The sequence below is a fragment of the Acinonyx jubatus genome, chromosome E4 (assembly GCF_027475565.1).
Source record: "Acinonyx jubatus isolate Ajub_Pintada_27869175 chromosome E4, VMU_Ajub_asm_v1.0, whole genome shotgun sequence".
NCBI lineage: Eukaryota > Metazoa > Chordata > Mammalia > Carnivora > Felidae > Acinonyx > Acinonyx jubatus.
Window position 1 is genome coordinate 39,395,131 of NC_069395.1, and position 15,238 is coordinate 39,410,368.

The 15,238-nt window shown below is 44.5% G+C and overlaps 1 protein-coding gene across 2 annotated transcripts in view; it reads left to right on the forward strand.

Annotated features, from left to right (window-relative positions):
* Positions 1 to 15,238, forward strand: part of SMYD2 (SET and MYND domain containing 2) — a 50,844-nt gene that overhangs the window by 6,107 nt on the left and 29,499 nt on the right. For both annotated transcript variants that reach the window (XM_053209110.1, XM_027074449.2), the window contains exon 2: positions 13,079 to 13,142. In XM_053209110.1, the coding sequence (XP_053065085.1) occupies positions 13,079 to 13,142 (64 nt within the window). The remainder of the gene's footprint in view (positions 1 to 13,078; positions 13,143 to 15,238) is intronic.

Here is a 15,238-nt window from a genome sequence, read left to right on the forward strand (position 1 = left end):
GTTTTTCTTCAACGCAGTCGTTGTTCAGAACTTTGCTGTGTGCAAAGTTAAATTGGTTAGATTTGGAAATAAAATAAATAAAATTTAGGAGGCCCCCGGATGGTATTTGTGTAGGACAAGCAGATTGCACACTCCTTGTCAGAAAGTTCTTTAAAAAAACACTAAGACATGTCTTACATTTCTTTGGAAAGATCCAGGGCTCAGAGCTATAGTTTGGTAGGAGCTGGTGTTCAGAAGAACTCCAAACTGGTGAGAACCCAGGCAGCAAAGTTGCCTGTTTTAGAACTTAAACTGCAAAGAAGGTTTCTACTGTATTTTAGTGTTTTCTGTTTTTTTAAGATCTTATTTTTAAGTAAGAGGCTCGAACTCGCAACCCTAAGATCAAGAGCCACAGGCTGTACTGACTGATCCAGCCAAGCGTCTCATCTCCTTTATTTTGGTGTTTTTGACTTACCTCTTTTGCCTTAGGTTACTATCCCTTTCCTTTTCTTGTCCACACAAGGAAAAAATAATTACAATTTTAATGCCGCTTTATTTCTGTTTCCCAAGGGGGCAATCAATAATTGCAAATATTCTTTATATTCTTGGAGTCACTGATAACTGAAGTCACGCCCCATCGCCACACCCACACCTCTTTTTTCAGACTTCAGATGTAGACCGAGGTAATCATTTCTCACTTCCAGCCATGCTTCTCTGATCTGTGTAAGGCCTATGGGATTTAGAAGAATTTCCTCTCTGTTACTGATTTTTCATTTTCTTGCGCCTCTCACAGACAGCCCCTCTCTGGGTTTGCCTAGAGTCTTTGAATATGTGTGTTGTGATCGTTTCCATGGAACTAGGCCTACAACAGGGCACCCTGGTTGTATTTGACCAGATTCTGACTTTGAGCCCTCTTCTGGTCGGCCTGGCGGCTCCTTGGTTGTCTATAGCAAGCAGTTCCCTGGGGGAAGCCGCCTGTGTGCTGGCCCCTTGTCCCCAGAGAGCAGCCAGTTCTGGGACTAGAGGTTTCTGTCCGCTCTCAGGGGACTTACATTGTCAGCCTCTCTGTCAGCCTCCCCTTTCCCACCCGCATCCCCAACTTCACATCTTTGGATTTCTAGCAAATCTGGTAGTTTAGGGGTGCATTGCTCTGGCAGCGAATTGACTGAAGTCACTGCCTTTTCAGGGATTGAACCTGTGACCTTGGCCTCATTAGCACGGGTGCTCTAACCAGTCACAAAGCCACACACCTCACTTTGTGTAACTTCTGCTGACTCTGTTCCTACCACCCTCAGAGGCCTCCTTTTCAATTGCAAAGGCGTTCACACCAACACAATAGAACAGAAGGAAATCCGATCCCTCCAAGACTTCTCTGAAGGACAGAAATATGCAGTTTAGCAGGAAAATAATACCGAAAAGTCTTGAGGGTTCAGGAAACAACTTATCTTTCTGGTCCATGCATTCGCTGAGAATCCAGCTGTGTTTCAGCTTCTTCTTCAATCAAAAGTTTAAAAATAGTAGGGAAGCTCCTTGTGCCAGTTTATTAACATAGAATCTGGTGATTCTTGTACACGAAGTGGAGGGTTTCAGATGACGGAGTGGAGATATTGCATGCATATTATTAAAATAGATTGGATTCCCTTTTACAGGAAGGGGGTCTGAGAATTCGTAAACGCTTAGCTTTGGCAAGTCTCTGGTCCCTAGAATCTGAACCGAATGCTTGCCATGATAGCTCACACACTGGTATCATAGTATCCACAAGTGCACTATGATAGACAGGGCGTGTCAGTGCTCAGGGCATCCGGAGTCACCACGGAGAAGAGGCGAAATAAAGGCAACTCACCAGACAAGTGAATATCCCACCAGCACTTAAAGACACAGGCATATCCTGGGGGAGAGAGGTGGAGAGAAAATCTGGCTGACCAACATGATACACTTTTTCATCTGAGCCAAATAAAAGTCTCAAGGATTTCATATCCTGGCACTTGAAAGGAGTTATGTTGCGTTTTGTGGCAAAATAAAGAGACCTTGGACACGAAGAGCCTTTTCTCTCCAATCTTTGAGTACCAGGAAAGACTCTTCAGGGACGTAGGCTCTGGGCTCATGCTTTGTTGATTTCTCTCACCCTTGGGGATGTTTGCATAGGAAGCCCTTTCCTGGGTGCTACCTGAAACAGCTCTTGTCCATCAGTGGCACAAATCTGTTCACAGGGATAGCCTCCCGTGGCCTTCAGACCTCAACAGTAAGAGACATTTAATTATCAGCAGATGGTAAACTCCTTGAGATCAGGGATTTTATTTTTAATGTATTCAACAAATATTTATTTCTCTGGAGCACTCGCTGGGTTCTAAGTCCCTAGGAAACAACTGTGAAGAAAAGGAACAAAAGTCCCTATCACCACGGAGCTTATATTGTAGCAGGGTTTTTTGGTTTTTGTTTTTTGTTTTTTCCATCTTTATTTCAACCAGGGTGCCTTGAACTTTGTGTGAGGTTTCAGCGGGTATTCCTTCAGGTTGAAGGCAGTACGGTGTGGGGGTTGAGTATTTTTCTTTGTTTTATTTAGTCGAAAACTGATAATCCATATATGTCATAAAGACAGTTCTGCTTTAACCACACACCCTAGTTCCTGACTTCTGCAAACTAAGGGCAAGCTTTGATCCAATACTCAGGTCTAATGAATTGGAACATCCCCACATTGTGTTAAAACAGCTGCAGCTTTGAGGAGACATTTTTTGGAAGTTAATGAAATTTAATCCACTCATACACCTGAGTAAATCTTTCTAACCATCACTTTAAGGAAAACGTTAAGGTCCTTTCACCTTAAAAACGTTCATTTCTGGTTCAGGTTCACAAAGTTAGAATTTAGAAACAACCTACTTATTTCACTTAATTTTTAATTCATTTCCACACGTGCCCAGGCCTTCTAAAACATTCAGCTATGAAGTACTTTCCAGGTTCAGAGCAGGGCAGGAAGCTCACCTCCACCTTCTCTTTCTGTGTATCTTCAGAGAAGGGCGATAGAACTCCACTGTGAGGTCAAGTCTGCCTGCTGGGGACCCTGGGGCTGGGCATCGGGAGCGGTGTTTGAGTCCCTCCTGCTCTGCAGGGTTAGTTTCACTGCTGCAATCCCAAATTGTCAGGGCTGGTACACACACACGTACCCATGCACACACATATGCACGCACACACGCATGTACATGCGTCCACAAATGCGTGCGTCATGCTGATTCTCCCTCGCTGTCTGTCTTTGCTTGTCTGACTGTCCGGTTCCCAGAAGCACATCCTGATTTCTTCAGGCTGGGGTAGCTCCCTTCGTCTTTGCTCCCACGGCCCCTCTTATAGACTTCCTTGGGCACACTTGCTCCTGAGTGCGGACCCAGCTCTTAGCCTCAGGCCTGGCTCTGTGTTACCTTTGGAAATAACTTTTAAATGAATAGTCTCATTTCTGCAACTTATTTTACTGGTGGCTCTTTGGACAGACCTCTTCACCTTTCTAAATATATAACTCTGCTCATTCTTGGAAATGAATCCTTACAAATACAGAAGCCTTCATCGATCCCTATTTTCTTAAGTTTATTTGTTTTGAGAGAGAGCACGCGCACAAGAGAGTGGGGGGGGGGGGGTGGGGAGAGGCAGAGAGAGAATCACTATCAGTGCAGAGCCTGACACGGGGCTTGAACTCAGGATCATGACCTGAGCCGAAATCAAGAGCTGGAGGCTTAACTGGCCGAGCCACCCAGGCACTCTGATGCCTATCTTCTTGACAAAATCTTGATTGTTCCCGTGCTCCATATTAAGTGCCCTTCCCACACTAGCCAGCATTGTCCCTCCCTGCTCTTCCGTTCACACCCTAACCACAGGCTGGATAGTTTCTTTCCAGTGTCCCACAAAGGCTCTGTGTCATCCTTCATCCTTCCTTTTGCCCATTTGTAACCTTGAGTGCTTTTCTCTGCATTATTCCCTTCTCTGTCCTGGGCCTCCTTCCCAGGCAAGGCCTTGTACCCTAAGTCTGTTCATCCTCAAGAGAGATCCAGCTCAAACTGTATCTTTTTTATGAAACTCCCTTCAAATACTTCAGCCCACAGATCTCTTCATTTTATTGAGTTACTATTTTATATTTACTTTACAGTAGTTTACTATTTACATTTTTTTCTTTTTTTAGCACTTTGCTATTCTAGGCATTGTGTTCTGACCCTGGGGATTCAGAGGTGAGTAACACAACTTTCTCTGTAAGTACCCAAACTTCTGTGTCCTTAAAGAGTTCAGTCCTAGAAGTAGCTTCCTGCTCTCAATTCTGTGTCATTTAGGCCATTTGGATGCTGAATCATCTTCCCTGATATTTATATTTACCACCATTTGCATGAAGGTAGGGCTTATGTCCCCAACTAGCTCAACTTTTACAAAAATATCATTCCTCCAGAGCCTGGTGCAATATTTACACAGAGAAAATAATACTTTTGGACTAGAGCTTACTTGGCTAACGTACAGTAACTTAATTCTTCACTGCTTCATGTACAAAGTTTTATAGTATAAAAAATGTCCTTTTTTATTCAGAAATACAAATGGAATCAATAAGGATTGAAAGAAAAATGTCTCTTAAGTCTGTTCAAACAGTAGCTGATAAGTTTGAGTTCTCAAGGTATAGTCCACGATGGAGTCATTCACTGAAACACATTTTTTTTTTTTTGTCTATAGGAAAATACAACCAGAGGGGTGAGAGAGTGTCCCCTATTAAAATTCTCCTGTAAGCAGTTTTAAAAGGTGCATTTTCTTATAAGTAAGATGCAAAACAGGTCACCTGTTTCTTGCGCAAGGTGTTAATTCTCACGTGTGGCCGCAGAGAGCCTGACCTCTGTTCTGGAATTTACATTTAGCGTTAGGTTATGGAGGTATTTTTACATGTTTGTTTGTTTGTTTTTTTTTTCTTACTCTGTGGCCAGAATGTTGACATGAGCAATAGGAAAAGTTCCAAGGTTTTAAACAGTTCAATTTAATGACTTTGGTTTTGTCCTTTTTCTTGATGTTTACTCACCTGGGTGTTGTAGAAGGTAGGGCCATAGCGGTCGTAGGGGAATCCAGTGTTCTTGGTATTCATTACAAGGCACTAATGATAACATCCATCATTTATTGTACCACTGGAGGAAACGGTGGATGTTATGTATTGTCAGTGCCTTTATGAGAGAATGGAGGTAAAAAGGAAGGCATTAATTGTTTCTTTCCTTTTGACATCCCAGTCAGAGAAGTGAAAGACAAAGTAGCAAGGAAGTGTCATTCAGATCTCGCATAGAAGTTAGGATATAAAACGTTTCCAAATGGAAATGTTAAGTTTTGGAAATACCTGGATGCCCTCTCTGAGCAGGTTTAACCGTTAGGGATTTTAAAGGGTCTACAAGGTGCGGTTGGAAGGTAGGAACCATCCAGTGGCTGCAAATAATAGTTTAATGTTCCCTGTTCCTTAGGCTGAATATTTCTCTCTTCTGTCCATAAGCTTCATGAATTTTTTTCTTTCTAAGACAAAGGCACATTTCCTCTCCACCAGAGCCTGCGTTACAACAAAACCTAAATCAGTGTCGTCACGTTTTTTTCATCGCTGAGCTGACCTTTAACGCATCCGTGATGTGTATAGTTATGTTGGTAGTATTCTGTTAGCTTCACTGAGGAACAATTGATAAGTGTAATTGTATATATTTAAAGGAGACAACTTGACAATGTGATATATACATTGTGGAATGATTACTAAGATCAGGATAATGAACACATCGCCTCACACACTTTTGTGTGTGTGGTGAGAATGCTTAAGATCTACTTGTAGCAACTTCCAAGTATATGGTACTGAATTATTAACCGTGGTCACCATGCTGTAGGTTAGAGCCCCAGAACGTACAACTAAAAATTTCTGCCCTTTGACCTGTGTCACCGCATCTTGCCCCGTGACAGAATTTTATAACAAGGCCAACCACTCACTGCCCCGACCCCCAAGCCCAGCGTCCTCCTTGTAAATCATGGCTCCTGTTCCAGTAGTTGGGAAAACCGACATTAGTTGCTACTTCACTGCCCTAAATATTTCCTGCTTCCCTAAGAGGCCCCGGGCTGTAACTTTTAACAAGCCTCAGAACAAAGCCCGGTGCGAAGGGGAAGGTTCAGCACGGGAAGAAGCTCCCCGCTGCACGTGGGTCCGTTTCACCGTTACATCGTGGATTAAAGTGATACGTGGAGCATCTTTCACTATTACACAAAAACCTGTAGCCTTAGTATTATCCTTGTCCCCTGACCAGGGTGATAATAGGGCCCCCCCACAATTCCCCCAATTTTTATTTCTCTCAAATAAAAATTTGCTAGTGTAACCACTCTCTCCGGGTGGGAGGCTTAACTTTGTTTCTGATTGTCTTATTTCAACCCATGGTGAAGTTATATTGCGCCGCTGGGCTTTTTTCCTTTTCTCTTTTTCATTTGGCTGGGGCTGCCTCTGTTCAACAGAGCATACTTGTCACTTCTTCTGTCGCCGTTAGTTAAAAGTAATTGTTATTGCAAACCTCCTCCATGCCGGTATCCTTTTCTTTCATGGTGAAACCCACGAAGCATTCATTTCAGTGGCAGAAAGTAGGGAGCTTACAGGATCAAATCCTTTTTATCTAGACCAACAGCACCTGCGGCAACGCATTAACTAGCTGGAGTTGTTAATTACATGTCTAACTTGTTGATCTTTGTGGCTTCCAAATTTGAAAAGCAAGAAAATTAATCACTGTGTGTGTCTCCTCCAGTAGAAAATGACAGGAGCGTGTTGCCTACGTTCTGTTCTAGTTGCTGATAATCAGATAGTTGCACTTTCCTGTGACATCTCTCTCCTTTGTGGATGGAATCATTTCTTAAGTCCAAAGAGCCCTTCCGTTCACAGCAGGGTAGATGTTTGCCCATAAAACAAAGACTTTAGACATAAATCCTCAAATGTGAGTCTGAATGAGATTGTACTGAAGGTCTTTCAGTAGTGACCACTTAAAAAAACGAAAAAAGAGCGGAGGCTAATTACAAGTGTGATCGTAGTACACTTGTGTTTTCTCACTTAATTTTCATACCAAACCTTTGTGGTAGAAACTGGATCTTTACAGGGGAGGGAAAGGTTCGGAAAGGATTCATGCTTTGCCTGAGATCACATAGCACCTCCAGCACCAGGAAGAGAAAGGGATCTGAGATAGAGAGTTGGGGAAGTAACTCCCCATATTCACCCTAAATTGTAAGGCAGGAATCAGGAGAGGTGGGGAAAAAGCCACAGCCTTCTCTCTTAAAACCTGCATCTGGCTTCTAAGATACCTTCTTGTCATAGTTGGAAAATACCGTGTCAGCCACCTTATTCTTGCCTTAACATTCACCATCAGCAGAGCTAAACAACCCAACACATCCAGTGTGGAACGTTCATTCTTAAGAGGAGTCACCTCACAAACAATCTGCATTGCAGAGAAGAATTACTTCAACACGATTCAGCAAATTCTGCACCCCAAAAAACGCTCAGCCCGAAAGGATCACCAAAGGCCTCAGCAGGCAGTTCTGTTTTCTGGAAGCTCATTAGAATCTCTTAGGGAGCTTTCTAAAAATCCCAGTGCAGACCAATCAAATGAGAATTGCTGGGTCCTACCGCAGGCCCAGGTGGGTACACACTCTGAGCTGGAGACCCTGTGAGAGGTTATTAGTGATTCACCCTCACTGTCTTTGAGTTCCATTCCTTTTGGGTTATTTCAATTTATTCCTCCAAGTGGCCTTTATTAGTCTTTCGTTGAGAGTTCTCTTCTCTTTCTTCTTCTTCTTTTTTTTTTTTTTTTGGCAGTCTTTCCCCAAACCTCCTGGACAATTCAGATCAGGTTACATTGCAAATGAAAGGTTTATGGCTGTGTCTTCTGTAAGAACAGAGTTTATTCCAAATGCCTTGTATGTTCCTACCGTGAAAACGGATATCCCATATGAAGTTTCTCTTGGGCTAACCGTCTCAGTCAGCAATAGTCAGACACTCACAGAATCTCTCTCTCTGCGTCCTTACTCTCTCAAGCACATGCACACACAATATGGGTACCAGCTCAGCAAAGTTTAGTTTGAGTTTCAACCCTTAGACTTAGGAAAAGTTTATATCTCTCCCTAGCCACAGAAAGAACTGAGGCATGTATCTGGATAGTGGAAACATCTCCCTCTCCCTGCCACCACCCGCCTCATCTAAAGTTGCTCATACCAAAGTAGATCAGAGTAGATTTGCATGCTATTCACCATCAGTGACTGGTTTAGCTTTTCTCCTTCTCCATGCTGAAGGCATTCTGGCTCAGGAAGATGTATGTTAAGAGCATTCACATATGACCAAGCAGGTGCCTTATGGGCATACATGCGGTAAAATCTGCCTCGGAGCCAGGCAAAGCTGGTTGGTAGTTTGTGAGAAGCTACAGTACTGTATCACCCAGTTCCCAGAGGACACGATCCAGCTTGGACCAGCCCTGTGGATGTCTGAGGAACACTTAGATGTATCGTACTGAACGACAGGGGAGGACTTTCTTTCCACAGCCTAACTACAGAATTAATCATTATTTCATTCCACTGCATTTTAAGTGAAACCGATTACCGTGTCACACAGTTGGCTGAGAAATCCTCTTTGTGGGGGTGCTCGCTCCCCAAATCTCATTTTGAAAACTGATCCTGGATTCGCCCCCTTGCATCTTTGAAACAAAGTGGCAGGAATGGGGTGGCATTGGACCTGGGACACTATGCAGACCAGAGTAGAGAGTGCCTTTACTTTTGTTTTGTTATTACTGTGAGGCTATCCAGACACGTAGATCACTGCTGCTTCGTGTAGTATGTCCTCCTGAATACTGTCACAATACTCAAGGAAGGATATTCTTACACAATGAAGACAAAAATTTGTACTTTTATGTGGGAATTCTAGTTCTGCACCTTCTTGCTGAGCGATCACATTGGCTTAGATATTTCACCTTTGGGTCCTCATTAACTTCGTTTCAAAAATAGGAATAATGTCTTTTTCATGGAGCTGATGGACTTGTCAAGTTAGATCAGTTTTCGTGTTTTTTGGTCTTGAGGATCCCTCTATACTCTGAAAAATTGAGAATTCCTAGGAGCTTTTGTTTCTATGGATTACGTGTATCAATATTTCACCGTATTTGAAATTAAAACAAAATTGTATTTATTCAACTTAAAATGACAACAGCCGTGACTGCTAACATGATGTGTTTTTATGAGAACTATTTTACGGAACAAAAGAATCCATGAGAATAGTGGTGGTACCCCACAGTTTTACAAATCTCTTTAATGTTTGGATTTCCGGAAGACAGCTGGATTCTCAAATGTGCTTCTGAAAATTTGGTCTGTGATATTATGTAGTTTTGGTTGAACTGTGTGGAAAAAATCCGGCTTCAAACATACATAATCAGAGAGGAGTATTTTAATAGCCTTTTCAGTTAATTGTGGATATTTTTTTTTTTGATTCAACAGTAAAACTTGATAAGTGAATTTGCCTTAAAGGTTAGACCCATAGTGTGCGATGTGAAGCCTTATCAGTGAGACTTATGTACTGTGTTACATTGAAATCCCTTGGTCTTGCACTTTGAATGATTCTTTTAGTCATGCTTGACTTTTAAATTTTTTAATGTTTATTTTAGAGAGAGAGAGAGAGAACGAGCAGGGGAGGGGCAGAGAGAGAGGGAGACAGAATTTGAAACAGGCTCCAGGCTCTGAGCTGTCAGCACAGAGCCCGATGTGGGGCTCATGCCCACAGACCGTGAGACCATGACCTGAGCCGAAGTTGGATGCTTAACCGACTGAGCCACCCGGGTGTCCCATGTGTGACTTTTAAAATATCATACATGTCATTTGAATGGTTCCCCGACTTATATAGGCATTCTAAAAGTAGATGTACTTCATCAAACCATATAAAAAAAAATCACAATTGTTAATATCCCACCAGTCGCATCAGATGAGAGACTGTCAAGGTCAGGGTGGCAGATCCATATTTTCCAGAATTCTAGTATTTGCTCAGAAGTCCAAATTGTATCATTGGTAACACCTGTTTTCAGATGTGTTCCTTGAAGTGACATTTCCATAATGTGTCTGGCAGATCCTCGAGTCTCTACCACACACAGTGTGTCTCCAGGTGTTCTTTCAAGTAAAAATGATGTGCCAGGAAGAAAGGGGCCAGTTCACTTTGCAATTCCAGTGACCACCCGGGTGCTTTTCCCTGAGATGGCCATCTTGCTTCAGGATGCAGCAGAAGTCTTCAGGCCTTCGTCCCCTTTGGTTCCAGAATGTCAAAAAGATACATACCCATGAGTCGGGATTTAACAAAATTACTATTTGTTACTGCTTCATCAGGGACATTCTTTTTTTTTTTTTTTTTAAGTTTATTTATTTATTTTGAGAGAAAGAGAGACAGCGGGAGTGCAGGAGGGGCCGAGAGAGAGGGGGAAAGGGAGAATCCCAAGCGGGCTCCATGCTGCCATCACAGAGCCCAGCGCGGGGCTCAAACTCATGAAGCCACAAGATCATGACCTGAGCTGAATCCGACAGTTGGATGCTTAACCGACTGAGCCACCCAGGCGCCCCCATCAGGGACATTCTTAAGTGAAACGGGCTCCCCTCCCCCACCCTCACTCAGAGCACGTGGAAGTCAAGAATACAAGGACGCTTGGACAGACCAAGGCTCTGGAAGTCTTACCCTCCAGGCTCCTGTACACCTCACACCTGCTGCAGTGCAGGTGGCGAGACAGTAGTGTTGTTTTAAAAGTAGTTTTGACCCCGCCGGCTCCCTGAAAGAGTCTCTGAGGTCCCTGCAGTCTACAGACCACATTTTGAGAACCACCTCCTTAGACAGTGGAAAGTGCACGCCAGATTGCCAACACTTAAAAGTTGGGCTTTTCTTCCTGTCCCTTGTTGTGTGTGGCTTGTAGACTTGGTGGCTGGCTGGGGTGAATGAAGCCTGGCCTGTGGGACCTTTATTATTCAGATGCAATCCCAGTAGAGTTCATCCCTAGCTCTGGAGAGCTCTTTGTTGCCCTTTCTTTCCCTTGGGATGTTACCTACCGTAAGGCTAAAAACAAACCTTAGCTTTGTATTTACTTTACTGCTGGCCTCTGTGCAGAAAAAGCCATATAATCTTGCTTCTTCATCTGGTCTAGAGCTAATAAAGATATTTTTGTGGTAATTTTCTAATCTTTTTTTATCAGGGGGCCTTAACTCTAGATTCAGAGGCCCTTCAGGGGTCCATGGATGGTGGCTCAAAGCCTTTGAAATTTCACAAAATTTTCTGTCGTTTTGGGGGGGTGGTTGGGAAGAAGGTAGGATATTGGGAAAATTAATAGTTTCAGTCAAATTCTCAAAGAGGTTCTGTGACCTCCTCCCCCGGAAAAGCAAGTGTTAATGAATGACTGCTTCAGGTGGACATGTCCACGGGGTGGCATCCATTATCCATTTCTAAACACACGTCTTTTTGGAAAGAATTTTCAAAGTTCCCTCTCTGGCTTTGTCCATCTTGGCCTTCCATCCCGATGGCATTTCTGTAAGGTCTCCATCACTAAGTACTTGCTTATAAGTCACTTCACAGTGGTTTTTGAGAAGCATCTTCTCCCCCCACCCCCCATCCCCCTTGATATAAATGCAGGAGAGCAGAGACCATCCATCTCATTTCTCTTTCATTGCACAATGCAAAGGCAGAGCCAGGGTCCCTTCAGATGCACCTTGGGTTGGGGGGAGGGGTACTTTCCACACCCCGCTAAATCAGTGAGTTCCTTTTTAAACAGCTGAGATGTGCAAACTTGGGATATTTATTTATGCCTCAACCACAAGATGTGTTTCTCTCCCACACATTTCTTCAGCCCGCTTCTTGGAATCCAAGCGCCGTCGTGAAAACTGCAAGGCAGTCTGTTTAGTTCCAACAGTAGCATTTTGGGAACAGTCTCGATGCCGTGGGAGTAGTGTGGTGACTGCCGCTCACTGACAAGGAGCGGAGCAGGGGAGGGCTCTGCAGCGTGATTATGTGTGTATGGCAGAGTCTCGGCTCCTCCAGGCCCCGAGCTGCAGGGGGGTGTGGGCGGTGTGGGGGGAGGTGGCTTCACTTCAGTGCCGCACCCCAGCAGCGGTGAGTGTGCCCCTTGTGGCCGTGACGTTGCCACAAGCCAGAAAGCTGCGGTGGGCAGGCATAAGGCAGTGCTCTGGTTTAATATCGCCCACGCCTCAGAGAAATTTCTGGAGGGTTCTGTCCCCTGAGGCCCAATGCAGAGGCTTCTCAGTTTTTGAAAAAGCTTTGGCTTGTCTAACACCACAAATGCGCTGGCACCTAGCCGTTGGGAAACAACGATGTCCCTGTCCTTGATCGGAAGCTGGGGACTAGTAATATGGCAGTGGGCAGGGAGTACTGGCCTAATTACAAAGAGGCAGAAGGATCACTCAGTGGATCACACCGGCAAGGTGGAGTGTAGACCGATCACACCCGGAAATCTTTTATCCAAGAATATGTCTCCGCTTGCTGGGTTGCATTATTTTTAAACTTCTCTTTCCGGGCAGCATTTGAATTACCGACACACTCAGTTCCATCTTCCGCCTCCCGTGCATCTCTAAATAATAAAGGTTGTCACCCACACTGCGTTTTCAGCAGTGACCTCCAGTGCAGGTGACCTCCAGTCCTCTGTAGGAGGTCAGACTTCCCAGACGGTTCTGTGTCTTTCTGTCCCTCTTAGGCAGGTGAGAAAATCAGGACGTAAGAGCCCTTGACTTGCCCCCAAACTACTGAGTAATAGTGCAGGCGATGGTGGGGGTCTGGCTTCCCCCGGCAGGCTCAGGAGTCAAGGAGCACATCGTTCGTCAGTTTGGAAGGTGCCCTTCACACGGTCAGGGTCGGGAAACGTTGGTGCATGTACTGTTTGACTGACTGACTCCTACTTGAGGACTCATTGTGGTCAGAAATCTCCTTTGGGAAAATGCCACTTTATCAGTGGGAGAGTAAGGTAAGGTGAATCTTGGCTCTGCTTTCCGACCAGATGGCTTTTATTATTGCATGCTAAAATGTGCAGCTCCACATTTCTGTGCCTCTCGCCACTACAGTGCCCTTTCTGTTTTTAAGGAAAGAAGGATTGTCCAAATGTGGAAGATGCAAGCAGGCATTTTACTGCAATGTGGAGTGTCAGGTAGGTTCTGGGCCAACTGGCAGGGAGGGCCTCGCTTCCTCTGAAGATCGGGACCCCGATGTCCTTCCTTTCCTTGTCACCACATTTCCCAGCACCCCTTTGCAGCCAAAGCTAGAAAGCTTGGTTTGGGCCCAGGATGTGGCCGCATACCCCTGCGTGCTGGCCCAGGACGGACAGGCAGCCGGTGATAGGAGGCAACCCTTGGGGGCCACATGCAGGTGCAGGAGAAGCGGAAAGACACGAGGAGAGCGTGTTGGGTACAGGCAGGTGTGTTACCAAGGTTGACAGTTTGCCCCCAAGGCCACCAGCAACATATGGAACATTGCGCAGATGACACATTGAAAATGTTAAAGTGGTGTCTTTAAAATATTTTCATTTTTACTGTCACAGGTCTATATTTTTATAAATCCCCATAAGCAGGGCCACATGTCGCCCATGGCCTGTTCAAACCGAATCTGATTCCAGTCTTAGGTGAGCCCCTGGCACAGCCTTGGTATAACCAGAGGGTGACTGCCCCAGAGTGTCCTTGGAGCTGGTGCCTTGGAAGCAGCCAGGGTTGGGGGGCTGGGGAGGCTGGTTGCATGTAGACCACAGCCATCTGGTTTGAGGGATAAATCTCCAGGGACTCCTGTACCACGGGAATGGGAAGCTTAAGGAGGGGGTTTGGAGGCAGTGTTTTCCATGCTTGTCTACTAGATTGTAGTTCTACAGAATGTTCGTAGGTAGGTATTCCACAGAAAATGCATCCCATGTTCTAACAGTTTGAATTTAGGGAGAATATGGTCTTTGACTTCTGTATACCCTCCTTAGTCTGTTTTTTTTTGTTTTTTGTTTTTTAATGGAAACCTATTCATACACTGGGAAATGCCAGTGCTATTTAGTAGTGGCTGTAAGTGACAGGGTGGATCTTCCATATCTTCACCTCTTTTTTTTTTTTTTGTCATTGTTCTTGCCATACTTGGTCTCATTTACCTCCCCATCCCAACCCTCAGTCTACTTCTGATTACCCACTATTTTATTTTTTTCTTTCTCTTCTCCCTATGCAGTTGGCCTCTGAAAGTCCCCAAAGAGCATTATTCTTTAGCTGTAGGAGAGGTTGCTAAACCCTGGTGTCCTGTCTGGCCATAGAGCTGCAGTCACAATGGCCCCTTGCCGGAATGAAGCATAGGCTGGGACGTTGGCCCAGGCGTGTCTCCCTTGGCTCGGAAGGCCCGATGTACAACCCGCTTTTCTGTGTCTTCAGAGGTTCAGCCTGTGTGACAGTGAGAATATAAATGGGCTTGTAGTTGAGTTGTCAGGGAGTGTGCATTCTTTTGAAGAGGGAGGGATCGTACTTGGCTCCTACTGGCTGTGGATAGAGTTTTCTGTAGATGGGTTGCTTTGGTGTTGGGGCGATCAGTGAGCCCTGGGAATTCCAGGATTTGATTCCAGACGTGATGAGTTACCTCCTTCTGTATTTAGGTTAAATACTTCTAGAAAACTTAACTCATTACATTGTGGTTCTTCAGAGAAGCAAGATAATAAAACCACATAGAGTTCAGACAATATAACATGGAATAGTAGAAGGAGATGTTGCTAGCTTTGCAACCAACCTACCAGCTCCATGAACATGGCAAGTCATGGGACGTCTCTGAGCTCGGTTTCTTCAAACGTGAATGAACGAAGGCAGCAGGGCCCATCCTGACAGATGTCAAGGACGTAGTGATCTGATAGCTATGAAAGTTCTATATAAACCGTGATGCTCTGTACGAGTATGGGCCTATGAAAAACAATATGACAGTAATTTAGTCTGGACTGAAACTTAGCCAATAAAGTACACAGCATACTTTTAGATTTGAGGGACTTTTTTTTTTTAACCCTAAGAGAATGGATGGATTCTAAGAACTCAAGAACATTAACGGTGTATGTTGTGTGAGTCGTGCTTGTGACAAAATGAGTCTTAACTTCTCTGATTAACCGTGAACCCTGCATCAATATGAAATACCAGCACATGCGAGATGCTGAGTTATGTCTAGGTCTTCTGAGCGTGCTGCTAACTTCGCCTCCACTAAGCCTCACTAGGTGTCATTATTTTGATGAATCGTTCCAGTCCCCAG